This window comes from Mustela nigripes, chromosome 13 (genome assembly GCF_022355385.1).
Source record: "Mustela nigripes isolate SB6536 chromosome 13, MUSNIG.SB6536, whole genome shotgun sequence".
In the NCBI taxonomy this organism is placed as follows: Eukaryota; Metazoa; Chordata; class Mammalia; order Carnivora; family Mustelidae; genus Mustela; species Mustela nigripes.
This window is the reverse complement of record NC_081569.1, coordinates 58973402-58997258: the sequence shown is the minus strand read 5'-3', so window position 1 is coordinate 58997258 and position 23857 is coordinate 58973402. Positions and strand designations below refer to the sequence as shown.

Sequence of the window (23857 nt, the reverse complement as noted above, 5' to 3'; positions counted from 1 at the left end):
TAATTAGGAAGGCAGGAGGAACCCTGGAGGTTATGGATATGTTTATAACATAGGTTGAGATGGATGGTTTCATGGGTATATATGTATCTCCAAGCTCCTCAGGGGTATACATTATATTTGCACAGCTTTTTATATGTAAAGGAGAGAGAGAGAGAGAGAATCAGAGAAGAAAACCCCTGTGGTCTGCTTTTTAATCCACTAATTAAACATACAGTCTTCTGGATTTACCTGAGGGGTCTGATTTAATCGAGTGATCTGCCGTATCATCTTGCTTGCCATCAGCCTAAAAAAATACAAGCCAGTCAAATACCACTTTTAAAATGTTATGTTATTCCACAGAAATGGCCTCTCCATTTCTAAATCAAGACCGACAGAGAACTTACCCACAGAAAACAGAATTAACTACAATAATGTTTTTTCTGTGCTCTAAATAGTGTCTGTTTATTTAGCCTGCTAAAGTGGGACTCCCTGGAAACCCCCGAGACCAAGAAGGAGAAGGGCTCATTGCTGAGGAACTCCTCCTTCAGGGCAGAAAGCCCCGAAAGAGAAACCCATTTATTTTCACGTTTGCAAATGCCAAAGCAGAAATCCACTGACAAGGAAGGTTCAGAGCATATTAACAACCACTACAAACTCCCTCTCTAACTTCCCCGCTGCTGTTCCCTCATGTGGGGCCATGTTTACTCCTCGTTCCTAGAGGCTGGTCACCACAGCTTCTCCACTGTCACCATGAGCCCCTCTCAGGTAGCCCCGCCTTTCTCAGCTGTATCCGTGCCGACACCATCTCACAGACCACCCTGAGTCACCACTCCACAGGGTCCTGTCACAGGCACCATCACACATACCAGCATCTCTCATGTTCTCAGCAGCAGGCACTGTTCCGAGGGCTTGCCTTGTCCTCTCATTTTATCTACCCAACAACTCTCGGAAGTAGGTTCTAGCATTAGGCACGCTGTACAGTTGAAGTACGGAGAGTTTAACCTGCCCCAGGTCACACTGCCATAAAGGGGCAGGGAAAGGACTGTGTGTAGCCCTGGTCAGGGAGCCTCCGCAGCCTGTGCCTCTGTCTACTCACTATATTACAGCCTCTGATATTAGGTTAAATTCTTCCGTTTGGGGATCAAGACCGCACCATCAGGCCCTTCCTTGCTTGGGATCAGCGCTCTTCAAAATGCCCCGCTGTTCTGCTTAGGACCACACTCTCATTGTTCCCCTTCTGTTTCCTCCCTCTCCACTCCTAACCTCACCTTCTAGTTTTGTCCCTATGGTTGTTCTATGACTGATCTAAATCTCTGACCACTCTTGGAATTAATTGCATGTACTAGAGATTTTGTGCCTATTAACTTCATCTTATGAAAAGACTCTTCCTCGGGCACTTAAGGCCTGCCACCTACAAAAACCCCCAACTTTCCAGCATCGTCTCGTCTCCCCTAATGCTTCACAGTCATGTGTTGTCACAGACAACATGCTGGCCTCCCAACAGTCATATCATTCACCCCAGGGCCTTTGCTTATGCTATTCCTTCTCTCTCGGATCTCTTGCCCTGATCTGCCTTCAATCTCAGCCTTCTGGACTCTCACCCATCCTTAAAGTCCCATCCGAAATGCTTGTTTCTTTTGTTTCTTTATACCACCTTTCTGGGTCCTCATAACCACATGTCAAGTTTCTCTTGCCTTTTGCTCTTATATCGCTATTTCTCTTCACATTATTTTAGCTTTGCATGTTGAACAACTATTCTATAATGATGACTAAGACTGGATCTTCAGGTGTTCCATGGTATTTTGAGCTCTATTTCCTTAAATTAACGAAAAGCCCCTCAAGGGTAAAGCATCAAGCCCAGTGCCTGGCAATGGTAGGCCAAATGACCAAATTATTTCAAAAAGTATTATATGCCTTTGACCTCAGTATCATCCAGAAACCAGTAATTTTATGTCTCTCAGGTGGAACATCCTCACTATAGTGTATTTTTCCTTTCTAAGTCTAAGGGATCATTTGTGGCTCACCCCTTCAGACTTGCAGAATTTCCTGGGGATTACAGAGCAGAGTTTAATCAACTCATAACCATGAAAGTATTGCAAGACAGGATAATCGACATGCAGGTTCATTTTTTTAGGCATAGTCCAATCTGAAAAATACTCACAGTGAAGGCCAGATGGTCTGTTGCTAAACCAAAATCACCTATTTTGACATGGTCATCGGAATCTAAAAAAATGTTGACAGGCTTTAAATCCCGGTGAATCATTCCCTGATGGAAGAGAAAAAAGAACTGTTTCCCAAGCATAGTTTATAGTTTACCTGTTTCCTAATCTCAAAGGCCAACCTAATGTCAAGATGCAGAGGAGATCCTCTCCCTCAGACTGGTCCAGGCTGTTTTGGCCTCTGCACTGTCTCCTGACCGTCCTGCCAATGACCTTCCCAACATCTCCCAGTCTACCTGCTGGTGGTCCTGGAGGAGGTCAAACCCAAATTGTTCCCTGGGGGCATCCAAGGGCTCCCTCCACCGGGTTCCCAATCTCTCTGTGGAATCACAAAACGCTGCTGTATCAACCCTCAGCTGTATCCATGCCGAGAAGACACACACCATTTTCCTTCCTTCTCCTATTCTTCTCTTCACCCTATTCCCCTGCCTTATAAATTCTTGTTTTCTCCTCTCATCTGAATTGTGCCAACACTTCCAAGTACCAACTTGCCTTCAATGCCTTCCACAGCGAATCTAATTCAATCTGCATCCCTAGCACACACCTAAGTGCTCAATGATTAACTGTTACGTGAACTTGGCTTTCTCCCCTTCCTGATGGCAGCCTCATGATGCTTACTGTTTCAGGTACTATAATACAGGAAACAATTTAAAAAATAATAAAAACACCTTATGGTATCATCTTACTGTTACACGAAGATGAATTTGGGTTCCTTCAAAAAAAGAACAAGTCCCTCTCAAGTATGGGGTCTGCTATATGCTTGTGACTATCTGCATTTCTAGGCGTGGCAGAGCATAAGATACCCAGAAGATCATTAGCAGAAGCTGAGCAAATGAGATGTAGAGAAGAGTGCATGTGGGGCACAGTTCTAGGATCCCGGGAGATATCAAAGAGCTCCAATGGCTGTCATTAAAATTCATTTTGATTTCCAACCCTGCAAACCTTACTCCACCAACTCATTTATAAACTTAACATATGTAAATCACAGTCCTGGCTTTTCAGTATAAATATACAACAGTCTAAACATTTTAGATTAAAGAAAATTATGCAAAGGAAAAAAACACATGTACACTGCCCAATGCGGTAGATAATCCCATTTTTAAAATGTAAGCAGTGTTTCATCCTGAAGCTAAGTCCATTAGCATTTGCATTGTCATGACAATATCTAGCTTTATAAAATGACATTTTATACTATGTGGTGGGCTGTGTCTCCAGTCTCATCTCTACCCTTGTTAGATGACTTCTGGATTTCGCCATGGTCCTAGGAAGGACCGCAATAAGCCAAGTAGAATCAAATGACTGGGTCTGTATTCACCACACTCACTTTATTCTAAGTAACTGAAGTAACCACCCTTGCTTTTCGTGTATGTTGAAACATTTTTGCTTAATCCAGAGGTTGGAGAACTCTTTCTAAAGGGTCAGATAAATATCTTACACGTTACAGGCCTCACAGTCTCTGTCACAACTATTCAGCCCCACAGCTGTAACACAAACACAGCCATAGGCAATATGTAAACAAATGAGCATGGCCCTGTTTGAGTAAAACTTTATTGTGGACACTAAAACTTGAATTTCACAGAATTTTCATGTGTCATGGAATATTCTTCTTCTGATTTTTTTTTTTTTTTAAATAATCCTTTACACATGTAAAAGCTGGGCACCTTGGTGGCTCAGTTAGTTAAGTACTTGACTCTTGAGCTCAGCTCAGATCTTGATCTCAGGATTGTGAATTCAAGCCCTGCACTGGACTCCACGCTAGGTGTGGAGTCTACTTAAAAAAAGAAAAAAAAAATGTAGGGGCGCCTGGGTGGCTCAGTGGTTAAGCGTCTGCCTTCAGCTCAGGTCATGATCCCAGGGTCCTGGGATGGAATTCCACTCCCTGCTTGGTGGGAAGCCTGATTCTACCTTCTCCTTCTGCCTCTTCTCCTCCCTGTGCTCTGTCTGTTAAATAAATAAATAACATCTTTTAACAAAAAAATTATAAAAGACATTCTTAGCTTACAGTTCATATAAAAGCAGATGGAGGTTGGATTTGACCCCATGGCCACAGTTTGCTGACCCCTGTCCTAACCCTCAATCTTTTCTTTGAACTCTGATACCTTATACTATATACATGTCTTTTGATATGTCTGACCTATAAAAATAAATTTCAATATACCCATAATTTTCCCTCTGTTTCTGTTTTTCTCTAATCTCACAATATTTTTTTTGTCATCAGTTTTATACAAGCATAAGTTTTCAGGTATGAAATGTTGTAAAGTTTACTTTCTCATGGATATATGCCAATCCATCCAGAATCTCTCGAAAAAGCCTCCAGAGTCTGACAGTGTCCAGATATAGCCCCTGGTCAATGGTGTCACGCAAAGTGCTCTTCTCACAGTACTCCATCTGGGGACAAGAACAAACCAGGCAGCATTTGATTGTATACGGTTTCAATTAAGGCAGACAATGGCGATTAACGTAATCTTCCATTTTAAAACATGTGCTGTGGATTTTAAGTACTTAAAGGCAAGGCTTAAATTTTTTTTTGAGGAAAGAATCCAACTATTTAAAAAAATTTGGGGGGGGGGAGAGAGACATTATCACAGCACCTCAACATAACCCTTTTAATTTTTATTATCATTCATTAAAAAATAAGACTTGTCTAAAGTCCTTGTCATAAATGATTTCATTCTTTTTCAAATAATGAAAAAACTGAGAATTAAGTAAACTTGTTTCACATGACCATTTCCAAACCCAAATTTCCAAGAAAGGCTAATTAAAAATCTAACGACATCATGAGCCTTCCTCATTTGTACTTTGAACTAGTGACAGTGACCTTCAAGTCCAGAGTAAAATGCTGTAAATATCCAAACATCCAGGACAAGGGTCTTTCTCATCCCTTCTTAAATATTAATGGATCAGAAAACAATGCAGTATCATTTAAATCTTCAATCAGCATGTAGCCTTTGATTTATGCAACTGGCCTATGGGTTTCAAACCAGTGCTTCATGCTCTGAATAACCACCTCGAGATTCTGACTCATCGCTGAGCCCTCACGAGGGCTTGGGACTCTCAGACTGTGATCTTATCACACCTCCAGACACACCTCCCCTGCGTACCTCTGACTCATAACTGTCTAGAGACTGAACGCACAGAGTACAGACTTCAGTTAGTGGTTTAGAGGACAAATGCTTTATTCTGCGTGTGAGTGGTACATTGGCGATGTTTATATTAGGGAAAAATTAAAAGCAGCCACCTAATTAGTGTCTTTTGAAACATCTACTTGTCTGAGGCTTCCCTTCTGGAACACACTACTGCATCTGACATTTCAGATCTGCCTACTTACCGATAGGACTGCAAATACTAATAAGGCCCCACAGTCCTATTCACTTGGGGCAGAGGCAGAATGTTCCTCATGGGTCTGCAATTGTGCCTCTGCTAGCAGGGCTCACCAGGGTCTGGGACTCTGGCCCTCAGGCAGAGAAGTCTGCTTCCTTTTAGTAAAGCCCCATTGGAAGTGGCTTACCCAGGGTTCCTGTCACCCAGAGGTTCTAGGACTTTAGGCACTTGGCCTGAGGCTACCCTGGGGTTTCTTCTGCACATGCAGGATATGTCTGCATCACACTTTACTTGTCCAGATCCAGCTTGTTAGAGTGGAACTTCGGTACGTGCAAGTCTAGCGCTTACAGAACTCAGACATGGTTTTGTGACCTTAAAAGTGTTACTTTTCTTATTCTTCACAAGTCACTGAATAGCTAGATGGGCACAGAATGCAAAAGAAACTTGCCTGAGCTCCCACAGCTGTGACTGGGGGATCCAGAAGGAGAACTTACTCAGACTGAGTCCAGAGCCTGTACCCACCGCCCTATACCATCCCCTGCTATGGTACAGAAAGCACGAGTTCAAGGCTGGGGGTCAGGGCGTCTGGGCTGCAACTATCTCCCCTCAATTCACCTTTGGCCGTGCCACTGATCCCTCCTCTGCCTTGTGTCTTGCTCTAGCCTCCCACAACATTCCCACCAGCGACCACCGGGAGGCGCTGTGTGAACGAGCGCGGCGCACAGGATCTCACCTGGATATACAGATAATGCACAGCTTCAACAACAGCTGATGGCTCACTTTCATGGCAACTGTTCTTCCCATTGCAGTCTTCATTCTAATCCAAGAGGAACACGGGAGAACTCAAAAAATGGGAACAGGGGGGCACCTGGGTGGCTGAGTGGGTTAAGCCTCTGCCTTTGGCTCAGGTCATGATCCCAGGGTCCTGGAATTGAGCCCTACATCAGGCTCTCTGTTTGGCGGGGAGCCTGCCCCTCCTTCCTGCCTCTCTGACTACTTGTGATCTCTCTCTCTCTCTGTCAAATAAATAAATAAATAAAATATTAAAAAAAAAAATGGTAACACGATCATCACCCTCCTCAGGCTCTTTGTGCCCACCCTCACCTGACAGGCCAACATCCTATCGCCTCAGAGAGGAGGACCAAGCAGGACGCAGCCTCTGTCCTTTAGACACCACCAGCACTTCAAAGGCAACTGTGCTATTACCAGAATCTACTGTAGAGTTTACAGGTATGTCACTATATAGAATAATGATGGGGGAAAATAGGAAGTAGGTACCTATTACGGTTGTGTGATCGACAGAAAGATTCCAAGTCAACTGTTGTCTACAGGCTAGTATTTTAAAGGTTTCAGATGAAATGGAATACCTTTCTTTGATGGTAGGCTTACTTTGGGAAGAAGAGAGATCTATCTTCAGCTCAATCAACTTAAATGGGAAGATATTACTGAAAGGCACACTGCCCTCTGGGCAGTGCCACTGAGGAACCGGCACTCGGCTGCCACTCACTGTGACCGATCGTCCAGAATGCTTTTCCACTCTATTCTTCCCCTACAGGTCATTTCTAACTCTTGTGCCCCACCCCCTTTTTTAAAGTTCTTTTAGGGATGCCTGGGTGGCTCAGTTGGTTGAGCCTCTGCCTTGGGCTCAGGTCATGATCTCAGGGTTTGGGGATCAAGTCCCACATCGGGTTCCTAGCTCAACGGAGAACGTGCTTCTCCCTCTGCCTGCTGCTCCCCCTGATCGTGCTCTCCGACAAATAAAAACTTAAAAAAAAAAAAAAAGTTATTTTATTCTTCTCATAAATGTATTTAAGCATTTCCCCTCAACACAACCACCTGGGGGAAAAGGATTGGCTAAGGAAAAAGCATTAGATCTTATTTGACGGTTTATGATTTAGTTTGTGGAAGCATTTTTCAACATTTTTCCTTTAGCAAAGAAAAAGAAAAGGCAGCTCTGTTCTGCAAACAGTCAAGTTCTACTCTTGAATCATTTATATACCCTGGAGATTATCTGTAGAAGACTGTTAATCTCTTGGAGGCTTCTACTCATCAATTAGAATGCCCATGGGATGTTGCCCTTAAGAAGCAAAACCAGGATTGTAAATTTGGTGCTCCTGTAATAATTAAACGTATAGCTAATGCTCAAATAAAAGCAGTAGGTTGTAATTTATATATTTTTTAAAGATTTTATTTATTTATTTGAAAGAGAGCGAGCACACAGAGTATGAGCAGGGGAGGGGCAGAGAGAGAAGCAGACTCCCCCCTGAGCAGGGAGCCAGATGTAGGGCTTGATCCTGGCACTGCAGGATCATGATCTGAGCCCAAGGCAGACACTTAACTGACGGAGTCAAGCAGATGCCTCTATAATTTATAAATTTAAACTAAGAAGACTTTAAGGTTCTTTTAATTTAAAAAAACATTTCTAAAAAATGCCAGAGAATGCATTCAAACCTCCTTCAAATCAATTTAGCTGCTTATCAGGGCCCACATGTAGACTTTTATCTACTACAAATGTACCCTTATAATGGCTTACAATTCTATTTTTATTCCTAGAAATGAAGTCGTGGCACTCTACCCCCTCTCATGGAAGTTTCCTCTGCATTAACAACGGCCAGTCCTAGTTGTCAGTGCCACGCAGCGGCGATCGGGGGCTCTGCTAGTCTGGGCAGAGGAGGATGCAGGACTGCGTGGGGTCCAAGGCCTCAAACGGTGTTTTTCAAAAGACTTTTCAGACCGTGACCCACATGAAGAAATATATTTTATATCATACCCAATTCACAGACTCATGTGAGACATGGTATACACACAGGTTACTTTTCCTAGTGTGATGCATGGTCTCCACTCTTCCCTACAGCACTAAAAATTAAATAAAGCTGGCTGCAGGCCTGAAAACCTCTTTCATTGCCGGTTCAGGATCATGACTCAGTGCTAAAACACTGTGCTAGACAGTAATCCAGATTAACTGGTCATAGAGACCAACATAACTCTAATAGGCTCTTTAATTACTTAAATCGATCCCTATCTCCAACCACATCAAGTTTCCCCAAATCTTCTAGGAAATGGTGTTCATTCAAAAAAGCAAGACAAAACAAAACCCAGCATGTCAATTTACTCCTCCCCTCTAAAAACAGGTATGTGTGGTTATGTGGACAATCTAAAATATAAGGCCCATGAATAATAAATTAAACTATCGTGTTTTAAAATTGATAATTTCTATATCGGCCTATTAGAGTGAGGCTTTACTGTTCCACCCAGGGTTTTTAACATCAAGCACTAGTTTTCTTACATGGCCATCCCTGAGAAAAAGGTGTAATTTCTATTTATATATTTACCTGATTCTGACTCTTACTGTTCTCATCTTCAAAGATGATATCGCTGTCAGAATCTGAAGCAGGTCTTAAAAAGAGAAACAGAGAAATACTAAAGAAATCAAATTCTCTGTTAGAATTCCACAGCTAAGAGTCATGATTGACTGTCTCTCACTGGACAGAATGAAATCAAACCAGGAAAAACAAGATGGATCAGGGTGTCTTCTGAGATGCACCAACTTTTAGGATCACAATTCCTGACTTGTCAGAACCGCAGTTGGCCCTATGTCAAGCTTCCGGGTTAGTTTTTAAATATCCCGGAGTTGGAAGCCCCTATCCAAAAGAATGCTCTTTTAAAAACTTGCTGTCAATGGTACTAAGAAAACGAAGTATTGAAAGGAATTTCTATTTATCCTTTCTTCGGGGCTTGGGTTTTAGAGCGCTTTTGAAGACGCCAACAGGGAATAAAACCTTTGGATTGAATCTGGTTCCCCTCTAAACACACAATTCTGCACTTCAACATGGTGACAGCCTGGGTTTCTAACTGAATCCCCTCTCCCGGGGCGTGGGCCTGGCACCCCCACGGGTGCTCTTACAGGAATGGTTGCCGGAACATGCCCTCGTGCTCGTCCTCGTCGTCCTCCTCATCGTCGTCGTCCTCCTCGTCGCTGCTGGAGCCCGGGCCGGCGGGCTGGAAGCGGGCGCTGGCGGAGCGCTCGCCCGACGTGCTCCACTCCACCGAGCTGAGGATGGGCGGGGGCGCGGCCGCCTCCACGCTGCCGGGGCCATTAGGCCCGCCGCAGCACACCGGCTGCTGGGACGGAGCTGGCGCATCCCATGTTTGGGGCCGTGAGTCCGAGTCCGAGTCCGGGGGCAGCATCGCCGAGCCCACCGGCCGCTCATATCTCTCGATCCAGGCATTGTAGTAGCGCACGATGTTCTCATGATGCAGGCGCGACAGCAGTGTCACCTCGCCCTTGATCCTGCGGAAGTGCCTGCTGGCCGGGTTGATGGGGATGCGCTTCACTGCGTAGCAGCAGCCATCCAGCTTGTTCTGCACCTGCCATGGAGCACGGGAGAGGAAGGAAACAGGTGCCCGTCAGCTGCTATGAGCCTCGCGGACTGGTATTTGTAGCCCATGACCCCAAGCCGTCCCTGGGGAGCCCTGAATTCTCAGGGAGAAGCAACAGTTACTACAGTAGAGAGCCACATATTTTAGTCTCTTAAGCTGAACAAAAAAGTCTTGACTGCCGAAATCCCTAGAAAACATCTCACCCCAAACAACATGTATATTTAGCTTAATTAGGACCTGGAGAGGGCGCCTAGGTGGCTCAGCAGATTAAGCGTCTGCCTTCCGCTCAAGTCATGATCCCAGGGCAGTGGGATTAAGCCCCACATAGGGCTCCTTGCTCAGCAGGAAGCCTGCTTCTCCCTCTTTCACTCCCCCTGCTTGTGTTCTCTCTCTCGCTGTGTCTCTGTCAAATAAATAAGCAAAATATTTTTTTTAAATGTTAATTATTGGGGTGCCTGGGTGGCTCAGTGGGTTAAGGCCTCTGCTTTCGGCTCAGGTCATGATCCCAGGGTCCTGGGATCGAGCCCCACATCGGGCTCTCTGCTCAGCACAGAGCCTGCTTCCTCCCCCCTGCCGGCCTGTCTCTCTGCCTACTTGTGATCTCTCTCTGTCAAATAAATAAATAAAATCTTCAAAAAAAAAATTTTTTTTTGTAAAATGCTAATTATTTTGAGGGCACCTGGGTGATACAGTTCCTTAAGTGAGGACTTTTGGTTTTCACTCAGGTCATCATCTCAGGGTTGTGAGCTCGAGACCTATGTGGGGCTCTATGCTCAGCAGGGAATCTGCTTGAGATTCTCTCTCTCCCTCTCCTTCTGCCCCTCCTACTTATGCTGTGTCTCCCTCTATGTCAAATAAATAAATCTTTAAAAATATACTAACTGGAGCACCTGGGGGGCTCAGTTGGTTAGGCAACTACCCTCGGCTTGGGTTGTGATCCTAGAGTCCCGGGATTGAGTCCTAAATGGGGCTCCTGCTCAGCGGGGAGTCTGCTTCTCCCTCTGACCTTTCCCCTCTCATGCTCTCTCTCTCTAATAAATAAAATAAAATAAATATTTAGAACATACCATCAGTCATAAATTTTTTAAGATTAAATTAAATAAAATAGATCTTAAAAAAAATTTGATTGATGGTATGTTTTAAGACCAGAACAATGTGATTAAGAACACAAAAAATAAAGACAAGAGAAAGTTTCAAAGTCTCCACATTCTGCATTAGAGACACTTTTTCTTGGGCAGTCACAGGATGCCACTCGGTTGACTGAAGTTAACTTTTACCAAATTTTGTTCAACAGAACATTCTGGACCCAAGGTGCAAGTCAACTGAAGTGATGAAAAGCAACCTCCCACGGGCAGAGGGAACAACCAGTTGATTATAAAATACAAAATAAAGCATCATTCTCATAGGTTCCAATTAGAATGAAAAGGGAGTACTATAAAATTGAGTTTCAGATTACTGTTGTGTGGGAACAGTGGTAAGAAATACGCTTTTGAGTAGAATAGATAGAGGTCTGAATGCTGGTTTCCTCTCTTATTGCATGGATGTAACCTCATACAAATTATGTAACTTCTCTGAAGGTCAGTAACCTCATTGGAAAAATGAGGATAATACTTATTTCATAACAATGTCACGAAACTGAAAGACAAGGTTTGTGAGCCATCTGGCACAGAACCTGAAATATGGAATGTGCTCCAAAAAGCTATGGCCCTGTGTTCTCTTTCTGCTACATCATTAATAGAGTAGGAAATAGTGGGAAGTCTTGACATTGCCTTTGACCTTGAGTCTCAGAACACATCATGAAGGCCTGGAGTCACTGACTGGGGTGTGGAGCTCACTACACTGCAACGTCCCAGGGATTCACTGATGACAGTGGAAAGGTGCCTGAACCATAATGGGGCCAAGTGCATAGGCAATGCCAGATGACTGAACAGAAATGCCCAACCCTAACCCAGAAAGAGAGATGGGAGTGTGAGGGCTGTAGCCTCTCAGAGGGAAAGAACACAGGAAAATTCAGGGGCTTAAATTACTAGTTGTTTTTATTATATGAGCCTTCTCATTATTTTTAAGTACTTGTAAGGAAATGGAGTTTGACACTGTCTCACATTCAAGGATGAAAACACAAACAAGTTAAAGGACTTGATCAAAATTATGGTGTGAGTTAAAGCAGTAACATATACATCAGTCACCCACTCCTCTGTACAGCACTGGGATCCTCTAATCAGGACTATCTGCCCACAGTAGGTCTCTTTAGCCATCTAACAATAATGTCTATACTTTCATGAAGAGAGTTGAAAATCTTCCATAATCCTCTAACTTCCTCTCAGCAAACTTAAGATTATCTTTCTGTCTCTGATTACCATAGAAAACCTTTTTATTTGGGGGAGTTGCTATAAAAGGACTTCCACAATAATCCCACTAACTCTCCCTAATAACACTCTCAAATCCTAAACAGGCATATGCCCTCTTGATGGTAGGCCATTTTATTCTGTGAGAGGTAACATGTCTTATATGGATTTAATAATACATGATTAGCCTGGACCTCCTGAGGTCAAAATACTTAAAATTACACAAGAACAGCTGAAATCTCTTTCTCAAGGGGCAGGTAATCATAAGTCACCCAAAGAGACCAGAAAGCAGAAGAGAAGACCTAATGATAGCATGCCTTCATAATGCACCACTCATTTTCTTTCTCAGTAACAGATGGAAAATAAAAGCCACTGAGACCATCTGGGGCCATTTCCTAGTGAGGTCCACCCTAGCTCTAACCTCGCAGTCCTTTAATCTACAGCACCTCTGAAAGAAAATGGGACAAAAAGGACAATTTGCTTTCTGAACCAAAGCACAGAAAGATAGTTTTCACACCAAGGGCTTGGCTCCACTTGAAGCCAGTGTAATTGTGGGGTTTTCATGTTAATGTGCATGTTAATGTGCTGCCTGGAGCAAGGGGGAGGAGATGATGTATGGTCACATGTCCACTGAGACTCAAAGTAAAGCCTTTAACTCTGCGAAGGTGATGAGCATTGTGGTTTCAAATGATCCTATGTATGTCTCTACCCGTGCTCAAAAGAGAGCTCTGAGTCTGCAGAAAGGGCCGGGGCACAACTCTGTAGCTCACCTTGATGACAGCTCCAAAGGCTCCTTTGCCGAGAAGCTGTAGTTCTTCAAACTCAATGAAATACCGGGAGAACTGTCTCTGGGTCTCAGTGAAGAATGCTGCGCTGGGTAGCTGCTTCCTAGGAATAACAGTCTCAACATAATCCTGTCCTCCAGAATCTGAGATAAAACGAGAGGCAACAAGGCATGAGAAAAATAGCAAGAGGTGCAGAACTCAACAACAAAGCCGGCGCTGGAAGGAGGCGACCCAACCTGTAGTTAGAACAGGGACCTCCCACCCAGCACAGACCCTTCAAGCCTTTTCTTCACCTGGTTCTCCTTCAAGGGGGTAGAACATACAGTAGGTGCTGAGTGAGATCTCCAGTAAGGGAATGACTGCACAGGAGAGCCAGAACCCAACCAGCTCTACTGGGGTTCCTTAATCTGTTCGTGAGTAGCAAAAGGGAAATCTAGTTCCATGGCAAGAAGGTGACAGGACACGAAGGGTACCCAACACCGAAAGAGGCTATCCCGGCGGACAATCCAACGGACAATCCAATGGTCAAGGCTGGAAACCAGGATGGCAAAAACGGTTCCGTGCACACAGTACACATTCAATGAATGGATTTATGTACAGCTTGGCATAAAATAGTTAAAATAAATGATCCAGGCAGTCCGTTCCAGTCTTAGGTTTCTGCGTACTTTCAAAATAATTTAGGTCAAACAGGCGTTCACGGAAAGAGCGGTAACAGACTCACCTTCAGGACTTTGTTCCAACAAAGACATTTTTGGCTGAGGATTGATAAAACTGTGTTTCAACAGCTGCTGGGCACTCCATCTCTCCTTGTCGTCCAAGCACACACACCTCAGTGAGAGGGCAGAGAGTATCTCAGCGATGCAGAAAATAATCACTGGATTCGTTAATCCAAGGGTTTATTTTTTGATTTATAGGTTTATTTTAAGGTTAAGTATACATTAGAGAACACCTGTTGCTTACAGACCAAAATGCACTCCTAAGCGAATACATGCTGACCACTGGGAGTAAGTGGGGTATCAAAAAATATATAGTCTTTAGAAGCAGGAAGACTTACCTTGTGGAATAGGTTTTTTTTTTACAGGTTTAATATAGCCCAACTTATAGGGGCACCTGGGTGGCTCAGTGAGTTAAGCCTTTGCCTTCAGCTTGGGTCATGATCTCAGGGTCCTGGGATCAAGCCCCATACCAGGCTCTCTGCCTGGCAGGGAGCCTGCTTCCCCCTCTTTCTCTGCCTGCCTCTCTGCCTACTTGTGATCTCTGTCAAATAAATAAATAAAACCTTAAAAAAAAAAAAAAAGCACAAGTTAGGAATTTGCACGCCCACTGAATAGTGTAATGACCTCCCATCCTACATTAAGCCTCTCCAGGGACCAGTGAAAAACAAAGCTTTCCAAAAGGAAAGCAAATCTGACGGCTGATACAGGTTTGGGCCCCAAAATGAGAAACTTAACATCATGATAGGATGTAACTTGTTAACAGTTAAGGACTACTTTTAAAAAGCCCCACATTTTATCATATACCTCATTCCTTGAACCTTGTTTGTTATTCTATTAAATCACTTTTGCCTTCTAATGAAGACAAGCCACACCTTTAACCCAGTGGTTCTCAAGGTGGGGTCCCTGACCAGGCGCATCAGTACCAGTAGGACCTGGAAATTTCTTAAAAATTCTATTCCAAACCTATCCTAGGAAATCAGCAACTCTGGTGGTCGGGGCAGTAATCTGTGCTTTACCAAGGTGTCCAGATGGTTTCAATCCAAGCTCAAGTCTGGGAACCACTTTTCTAACTAACCTAAACTGTTTGTCTCTTATGACAATGACCCAAGTAGCACCACCCGGTAGCACCTGACCCTAATTATCAATTAGTGTATTTCAAAGAACCAATTATCACTGTGAATTCTGTACTTATCACCTATAAAGTGATGGCAGTTACCACTGCAAAGCACTCCTAATTGCATACCTTGAAATGGAAAAGACCACAGTAAAAGCATTTGTGTAAGATATGGTCCCCCCAAAAATTTAAGATTAATTTTAACTCCACCAGTAAAACAAAAAACCTTCTCTGTGCAAATATTAAAATATTACTGATAATGATAACCCCCCATCTCTCTCCAATTCCTCTCCTCTCATGTCTTGTCATTCCAGACATTTTTCTATGCATTTAACACAATCTTATAAAAAATAACAGAATTGCTTTGTGGATATCTTTTTTTTTTTTTTTAAACTACATCATCTTACATTATCCTCAACTTGCTTTTTTCATTTATCATGCAAAAGTTCTGTACACAATTCCACGTTGGAGGGGCTGTGGCGGTGGGGTGGGGGGGAACCACCAAACCACCAAGCAATCCTCCAACGCCAGTTGGGTGTCCTACAATTCTACTCAATCTGACGCAATCTACCTGGAGATAGCATCAGACCATCAGACCCCCAACTTGAGGGCTCGGTCCCTTAGGACTGACTCTCAACCCCTTGCAGATGCCAATCACAACCTTGCTTTCAACTAACCAGCTAGAGACTGGAGATTCCAACAACCCCCTCCTCCTTGGGTTCAACTGGTCTGATAGTGTGCTTCACAGAAGTCGGAGGAACATTTTATTTACCAGAGTACCAGTTTCTTATGGAAGGATATATGGCTCAGGAACAGCCAGACAGAAGAAAGGTAGCGCCTCTGTGTTCGCCAACGGGAAACTCTCCAAACCCCACCCTTCTGGAGGGGTTTTTATGGAGGCTTCATTATATAGGCATCACTGAAGAAATCACCACTGGTGATCGATTTAATGTCCAGCCCTTCTCTCTACCCGACAGGTCGGGAAGAGGGACTGGAAGTTCAACCGCTCTAGTGATGGGTTGGTTCTCTGTCAGCTCTCCGGGCAACTAGCCCTGGTCCTCAGGTGAGTTCCAAAATTCACCTCATTAACTTAACAAGAGACAATGGTTTTAAGAGCTTTAACAAAGTCAGTCATTAAGTTCTGTGTCTCAGTTGTCTCAGTTGTGTCAATTGCAAAATGTTACTAAGAACAGCATATAGAGAAAAAAATCCAGGGTTGGTGGGAGGTGCGTGGGGGATGGGCTACATGGGTGAAGGGTATTAAGGAGGTACTTGTGACAACCACTGGGCATTATAAGTGTGATGAATCACTAAGTTCTATACCTAGAACTAAGTTCTATACTACACTATATGTTAACTAACTGGAATTTAAATAAAAACTTAAAAAAAGAAAAGAAAAAAAAAAGGCACTGAGGTTTTTATTGGCCTCAAGTTTCCGAGCCAACCGGAAAAAAAAGAAAAAAAGAGCTCTGTGCTTGAAACAGGGATGAAGACCAAATATATATTTCTCACTATAAATCACGGTATTATACCATGTGTCTTAGAGATCTTTCCAAGCCAGTACTTCAAGATCTTTTTGAGCTTACCAGAATTTACTCACATTATATACACATTCTCCTACCGTTGGTCATTTAGATTATTTCCAGGCTCGGGTCATGACCCTGGAGTCTCTAGATGGAATCAGCGGGGAGTCTGCTTCTCCCGCTGCCCCTCCCCGCCTCATTCTCTTTCAAATAAATAGATAAATAAGTAAAATGATCCATTTTATAAGGACAAACCTCAAGGTAGAGAGCTGAAGTACTCAGCTAGGAAGGGGTGAGGGTGGGACCTGAAACCAGCTGTCTGCTTCCAGGCTGGGGTCCTTCCTGTCAGAGACTGATGACGGAGCAAAACCTTTTTCCAGAGGATAGTCACCAAGAAGTAAAAAGGCAACAACAAATGAAATGTTGCTATGCTTATGTTGTTGGTGAATGATTTTTTTTTCTTTTTTTATTGGGGCTGGACAGCAAAGGCAGTAAAATAATACCATATGTGCCCCTCCTTCACCTAGTCATCCATCGAATCAGTCTAGGATGAGACAGGAATATACAAAAAAGTCTAAAGGACAACCATGTTACACAGAGTGAGAAATAGTGCCAATCTCAGGTTCAACAGCCCGAGGGCTGAGCAATTCTCTAAGAAGAAAATGAGCTACGGAATCTGTCACTTTTCGGCTAAATGTAAGAGATACGTTGCACATCAACTTCCTAGTGTTGTTTTTTAAAAATACATAATGCTATCTGCTAAATTACCTTTGACCAATAAAGAAGCCAAAGGTGACATTTTGAAGAATGAAATGTGCCTATCTTTGGTTCTATTACTGTATTTCTATTGGTTTCCTTTTAGTCAACTTCATCCGTGCATTTAAATAAAAAAAATCTTTTTAAACACTTTTCTCATTTATTTGACAGAGAGAGACACAGCAGGAGAGGAAACACAAGCATGGGGAGTGGGAGAGGAAGAAGCAGGCTTCCCGCTGAACAGAGAGCCTGATGCGGGGCTTGATCCCAGGACGCCGGGATCACCACCTAAGCCACAGGCAGACACTTCATGACTGAGTCACTAAGGCGCCCCTAAATAAATATTTTTAAAGTTCTTTTGCATTTAGAAGAAATTGAAAAAGATTTCCTTAGAAATCTTTTTTTTTTCTCCTTAGAAATCTTATATTTATATACTCAAAGGAGAGAACACAGTATAAAGAATCAAAGTTGCCCTCTTTCCATGACTGTATGTGTATCACGGCTGCTTTTATTTTACACAGAAACTATCTTATTTAAACAGAAGTGCAACTACTTTCTGTAATAGGTCATGAGGGACAGCAAATAACACTCTGGCTCGGGTCAAGTGGCATTTGGGATGGCTGGGAATAGGAAAAACAATGTAAAGGGTAAAAGATGTAGGAAGTGGATAAAAGTGAATGGCTGGGAAAAAGAAAGTAAGAAAGAAGACATGAGCGCTGGGAAGGGAGGAAACCAGTCCAGCTCACCTTCCACAGGAAGGCTGGACCAGGGCAGTGCCTGAAGAAACCCACACTGAAGGATCTTACTTCTTCTTTAACAGAGAAACTGAGAGAACCGAGGTCTGGCTTGGACAGAGCTGAGAGGCAGGGCTAAGCGGAAAAGCACTGAAGGGAAGGACCTGGACAAAAACTTTAGGCCCCGCGTGAACCTTTCAGTAAGGAGTCTCTCAAAGCAGTCAGATGTGGCTCTGTAATAAAATGTGCACCTGGAATTTACAGGTGTCAAAAGTCCTATGGCTGGTGCTTGGAAGTCACTGCATTCTATCAGCTGGCTGAAGGAGACATGGCTAATCAAGAATGGTTTAGAAGAACAAGGGGCAGAACGGTGATTCTCTTAGAGCTGTTTTTAGATAGGAGGTCTTGTCTTTGGACAAGGACCCAGCAGGTAAGGTAGACAGAGAGGGTTTCCATTTGGAGTACCTGGGGTATTTCTCCCTGTAGCAATTCCTGTTAACTTCCTAGATTTACCAGGCACTCCCCAAAAGCAGTCTGAAAAGCTACTACTAAGCCTGGGGGAATTTAGGAGATGTGCAAGTGAAGGGAATGATAATGGTCAGCCAGTCAGCAAGAAATCAGAACCTACATGGCAGAGAAAGGGTTGGAAGAATGAAGAATAAACTTCAATCCTGTTCCTCACTTTTAAGCTCGAACACATCACTTAGATGCTGAGCACATTTAAGCACAATTACAAGTTCCAGAGTAGGGGCGCCTGTGTGGCTCAGACGGTTAAGCATCTGCCTTGGTCTTAGGTCATGATCTTGGGGTCCTAGGATCAAGCCCAGCTTCAGGCTCCACTCTGAGCACGGAACTGGTTTGTTCCTCTCCCTCTGCCCCTCCCCCTGTTCATGCACCTGCTCTCTCTCAAATAAATAAATTTTTTTTTAAAAAGTTCAAGAATAAAGTGCAATTAGGGAGAATCTTAAGGATACTCACTTCTTCAGAAAATCTCGAAAGTCAGCTGGTAAGTCATGAGGGATGGTCACGGGGTACGCTCCACATTCTTGTCCTTGGCTGAGGAAGAGCAGCAGAAGACCAAGACACCAAACATCCCCTTTCTTGCCCGTTTTATAAGGTAAGGCACTATCACTAAAACTAACTCGGCTTTGTTCAAACACGTCTTCCTTGCAAATGTCTGCTAGGCGCTTAGAAATGCTGTAGTCCGTAACCTTGACATTGCCGTCTGCGTCCACCAGCACATTTGATGCACGCAGATCCTTGTGCACCACGTCATTGCTGTGCAAATACTCGAGGCCCGACAAGAGCTGAGCTGCATACCTGCGGAGCTGATGCACGGGGATGGGGCCAGAGTGGCTCAGGTGTGCGGTGAGGGAGACCCCATTCACGTGCTCTGATAAAATGTCCACTATGATGGAGTCATCTTGCTCTTTGAGATTCATTGCAAAGTAGCGTATGACATTTGGGTGGCTCAGTTTTACCAGTGAGCTGAATTCCGTCTCTGCCCCTTGAATCTGATGAGGAAAAAATCACCAAATAATACTGCATTGATCAGCATTCACTGGTATTTCATTTCAAAAGTAAAATATTTAAGGGCATCTGGCTGGCTCAGTTGGAACAATGTCCTGGGATTGAGCCCTGCATCAGGCTCCCTGCTCAGTAGGGAGCCTCTTCTCCCTCTCCCACTCCCCATGCTTATATTTCCTCTCTTGCTGTCTCTCTCTGTCAAAAAAATAAATAAAATCTTAAAAAAAATGTAAAATATTTAATAGAAAATGTACTTTCAAAGGAGAAGGAATATGTTCTGAACTGTATCCCCCCCTAAATTATAAGGCCAACCTAATGGTTCATAAAGATCAAAGCAATTTAATTATTTCTCTACTACTGTGATCTCAAAATCTAGCATACAAATACTATAAAATTGATGAACAGTTTTTTTTTTTTTTTTAAAGATTTTACCTATTTATTTGACAGAGAAAGAAAGAGTACGAGAGAACATAAGCAGGGGGAGCTACAGAGGAAGAGGGAGAAGAGGCTCCCGACTGAGCAGGGAGCCTGATGCCAGGCTCCTTCCCAAGGATCGTGAGCTAAACTGAAGGCAGACGTTTAGCCAACTCAGCCACCTGGACACCCCAAAATTGATCACTTTTCTCTGTTTAAGTAGGCTATATGCCCAGCATGAAGCCTAATATGGGGCTTGAACCCAAGACCCTGAGATCAAGACCTGAGACTTAAGTGTCAGATGCTTAACCTACAGAGTCACCCAGGAGCCTGTGTCAACGGCTTTTAAAAGCAATTTCTCTTGCTGTAAGGTCAGCAAAAAACAAAAACAAAACTATTCCAAACCAAAACAAGAAAAAAAAGAAAAAAACAATTTTTTAAACAAACTTTCCTGATGGGGTACCTGGTTGCCACAGCGTAAAGCTCTTGATTTCAGGGTTGCGTGGGTTTAAGCCCCATGTTGGATATACAGATTACTTAAAAATAATAAAAAAGATCTTAAGAAAAGCCTTTCCTGATTATAAAGCATCAGCATTAATCTTTTTAGTAAGTTCTAACACAAATGGAAAAAAACCCACAAATGACCTATACAGTCACTACCCAAAGACAACCATTATGATTTCAGTGTATTTACTTCCAGTTTTTCTATCATAAATACACATTTCTAAACACAGTGCTTTCCTACTGTTTGTAACCTCTTTATGTCACTGTGTGATATACAATGTTCAATGTTCTTCTTAAACTCAGAATTATAGATTAACGTTAAAACTGTCCAGTCCTGGGGCACCTGGGTGGCTCAGTGGGTTAAAGCCTCTACCTTTGGCTCAGGTCATGATACCAGGGTCCTAGGATCGAGCCCTGCATTAAGTTCTCTGCTCAGCGGAGAACCTGCTTTCCTCTCTCATTGCCTCTCCAACTATTTGTGATCTATCAAATAAATAAATAAAAATCTTTAAAAACAAACAAACAAACAAAAAACTGTCTAGTCCCCTAAAATTCAGTTCTGATGCAAAGAATCCAAAAGATTACAGAAAACATGAGAATGAAGAATATTCAGCCCCAGCGGGGGACAGCTATTCATGTCACAAAAGAGGCAGAGAAAGGCGGTGCACACAACAGTCTGACCATGTTTTGTGAGTGTTATGATAGGAGCAGCAAGGGGCTGAGAAAACTCTGGAAAGGGGAGCGGCCCCCCACCATCCCTCTGGTTAAACAGATCTCCTACCACTCTGGATCATCTTTGCTAGCCAATCAAATGCACAGCTCTTTTGTCCTGTCATCTTGTCAAGTTCAAGGTGGGGGCTCTGCTCAGGGGCCACCTTGGATGCCCACCTGCTTTTTGCACTTATCGATCTTCTCCTTTTCTTGACTGGTGAGGAACGGACCCATTTTCTTCTGCCACTGAAGGACCCACTCGTGCAACAAGACAAAGCTGCCAGTGGCTGTTTCCAAAGCATTGTAAACTAACTTTCCAAGGGGCTCATCACTGCCTGCACATTTAAAGAAAATGTGATGAAATCTCACTGGTCTATTTTCTGTGGGGGTAAAGAAAGAGGGTCTGTATCTTCATGCATCCATTCAACAGTGGATACCATATGCTACCTATAAAAAATACGACTGGATGTAATACATGCTCTTTTGTAACCAAATTTTTTAGTATTTAACAACATATTCTGAACCCTCAAGTATTCATTTTTACAAAGGGACAATAATCAACCATGAGGTTTTAGTCTCAGATCGGTGTTTTCCTCTACGAGCCATTATTCACGATCTTCCTTCCATAACTGGCTCACTTCTGATGACGCTGCCCACCCTCATGGAGCTAAATACCAACCACTGTGATGAAAGGAATTTGGAAATGGGACCAATCCATCAAGATCTTTCCATCCACGAAGGTGAGTATTAAAAACAAGTCTTAATAAATAACCTGGAAATCTGAATAGATCAATGATCTTCTGACTCCAAAATTTCAGTAGGTTCACCAAATACAAACTGCCCAATGGTTCTGGGGTAAGGAACCAGAAATGACCGTTTCAATTTGAAGCTAAAAAGACCAACACATTCATTCAGTGATGGGCATATGGTTTCCACTTGTACCTGGGAGAGCAAAATTTCTTTAACACCAATTTTCATTAAAGACTAGGATAGAAATGACCAAAAAATTAGAAATGGAGAAAAGTATCACCCACGATATCGTTCTTTTATTTCTCTTCCAGATCCCTCTACTTTTATTCTAATTTACCAACTCATAGCATATATAACAGCCTTTCTCACCCTTGATGCTAGGGACAGTTTAGACTAAAATGTTTTGTTGAAAAGGGCTGCCGTGTCCACTGTAGGATATCTGGCAGCACCTCTGGTCTCTACCCACTAGGTGCCAGCAGTACCCCTACCCTGATCTTAAACACGGAAAATATGTCCTTACATCCACAAATATCCCCCAGGGGACAAAACCGCCCCCAACTGAGAACCACTGTTATACAGTATTTGGTCTTTTTCTCTTAGTATATAAATAATTGTTTTCCACGTTGCTACACTGTCTTCATAACAAAAAAAGTTCTAAAACAAATAACATTTTTTCCATTTAAAAACAAAACGTAACCCATATTTATAAGACAGAGTTAGAGTAAAAAAGACGTTGAGGGAATGTGGCTGAAACAGCTCAAAGACTTTTTAACTGAATAGCAGTTTTTACCCTCCTAGAAATGCTGGCAATATAAGAAATTTTAATGCAAATGATCTCTTACGCTAGTTTTAAATAATTCCTGACATTCTTAGCCTAAGGGGAAAAAAACCTTCATATGTGAAAATTTGTCAACCCAATTCCACCTGTGGAAGGTGGGGGGGGGGGGTCTATGCAGTACACACGTGGAGACACCTGATTTTAATGTTTATGGGATGGAATGTGATGTTATTTACAGAAAGCCTAATAAATGTGTGCATTACACAGTACAAGGTCTTGCAATATGTGTCTCCTTAATTGGAACCCGGTGGGGGTCTCCTAATTGCTGACTGCAAGGTTTTTTGGTATTGTCATTTTATCACCAACCTCCTCTTGTCACTTTTTTGTGATGCGGTAATAAAAGGGACAAAAGAACACACTGCAATGAGACTGAAGGAAGTGTGTTCCCAGGAGATTTCTGATTGAGCCTCTATTATGTGCTAATGATCATTTGCACCAATGGTCTACATGCTTGCCCATCAGCTTTCTCTGCTTCTATGGCAGCTCTGAGTTGAAAAACAAATGTTAATGAGTTCATCTTTTACAAAAACATTTCGTAGGAGTGCATATTTTAAAAATTCAGACCTGTTGTGAGAAAGCAAAATAAGTAATTTACTTGATGGTTTTATTAAAAAACGTTCCAACTGCCAATGTGTCCCTAATGAGTGCACTAACTTAGGTAAATTGATCTAACGCGTACCAGTGGGAATAAGAGACCGAGCAAAGGTAATAAGCAGCTGAATTAATTTGCCTTCCTGGTTTCCCCATATTATTGAAACCATTGAGTTTTAGGTTGCCAATTTGGGAGTCTGAAATGTCTCTGAGTCAAGGACAGTCTCAGGTTCAAGGTTGTGAGGCTGTTCGAATGGCTGCTTTGTCTGCATACGACACACTCTGTACACATGGTCCTGTACTGTTCAGGCTGCTTTCCATCAGCCAAGGTTAACTGTCTGGTTCATGGACTATTCAAATATTTGGTTTCCCTCTTATCTGCTGCTCCCTGGCAACGCCCCTGCCAATCTGTATCTCCTTAAAGGAGATGGGAAAAAGACACCAAAAGAAAGTAAATTCAATTTAGATAATTTGGCTGTTAGCTTTGGTAAGAACAGTCATGGGCTGAAAATTAAATTGTCCAATTCACTACATGCAAGTGATCCCTACACCAAGTAGCAGATGTATCTGTGTGGCTGATAAAAGATGTACATTTACACGTACAAAAGAGGTAGATACTGAAAACCTGATTTTGACATAAACAATTCAAA

The 23857-nt window shown here is 42.9% G+C and overlaps 1 protein-coding gene across 5 annotated transcripts in view; it reads right to left on the bottom strand.

The window, feature by feature from the left end:
* EIF2AK4 (eukaryotic translation initiation factor 2 alpha kinase 4) overlaps nucleotides 1-23857 on the bottom strand; it is a 108685-nt gene that overhangs the window by 44914 nt on the left and 39914 nt on the right. For 3 of the 5 annotated variants that reach the window (XM_059372494.1, XM_059372491.1, XM_059372493.1), the window contains 10 exons: nucleotides 21206-21363; nucleotides 18851-19386; nucleotides 13751-13857; nucleotides 13015-13172; nucleotides 9424-9887; nucleotides 8852-8915; nucleotides 6253-6336; nucleotides 4464-4586; nucleotides 2141-2245; nucleotides 229-283 (listed from right to left, as the gene is read on the bottom strand). In XM_059372494.1, the coding sequence (XP_059228477.1) occupies nucleotides 229-283; nucleotides 2141-2245; nucleotides 4464-4586; nucleotides 6253-6336; nucleotides 8852-8915; nucleotides 9424-9887; nucleotides 13015-13172; nucleotides 13751-13857; nucleotides 18851-19386; nucleotides 21206-21363 (1854 nt within the window). The remainder of the gene's footprint in view (nucleotides 1-228; nucleotides 284-2140; nucleotides 2246-4463; nucleotides 4587-6252; nucleotides 6337-8851; nucleotides 8916-9423; nucleotides 9888-13014; nucleotides 13173-13750; nucleotides 13858-18850; nucleotides 19387-21205; nucleotides 21364-23857) is intronic. The other 2 variants (XM_059372496.1, XM_059372495.1) reach the window with 1 other exon arrangement.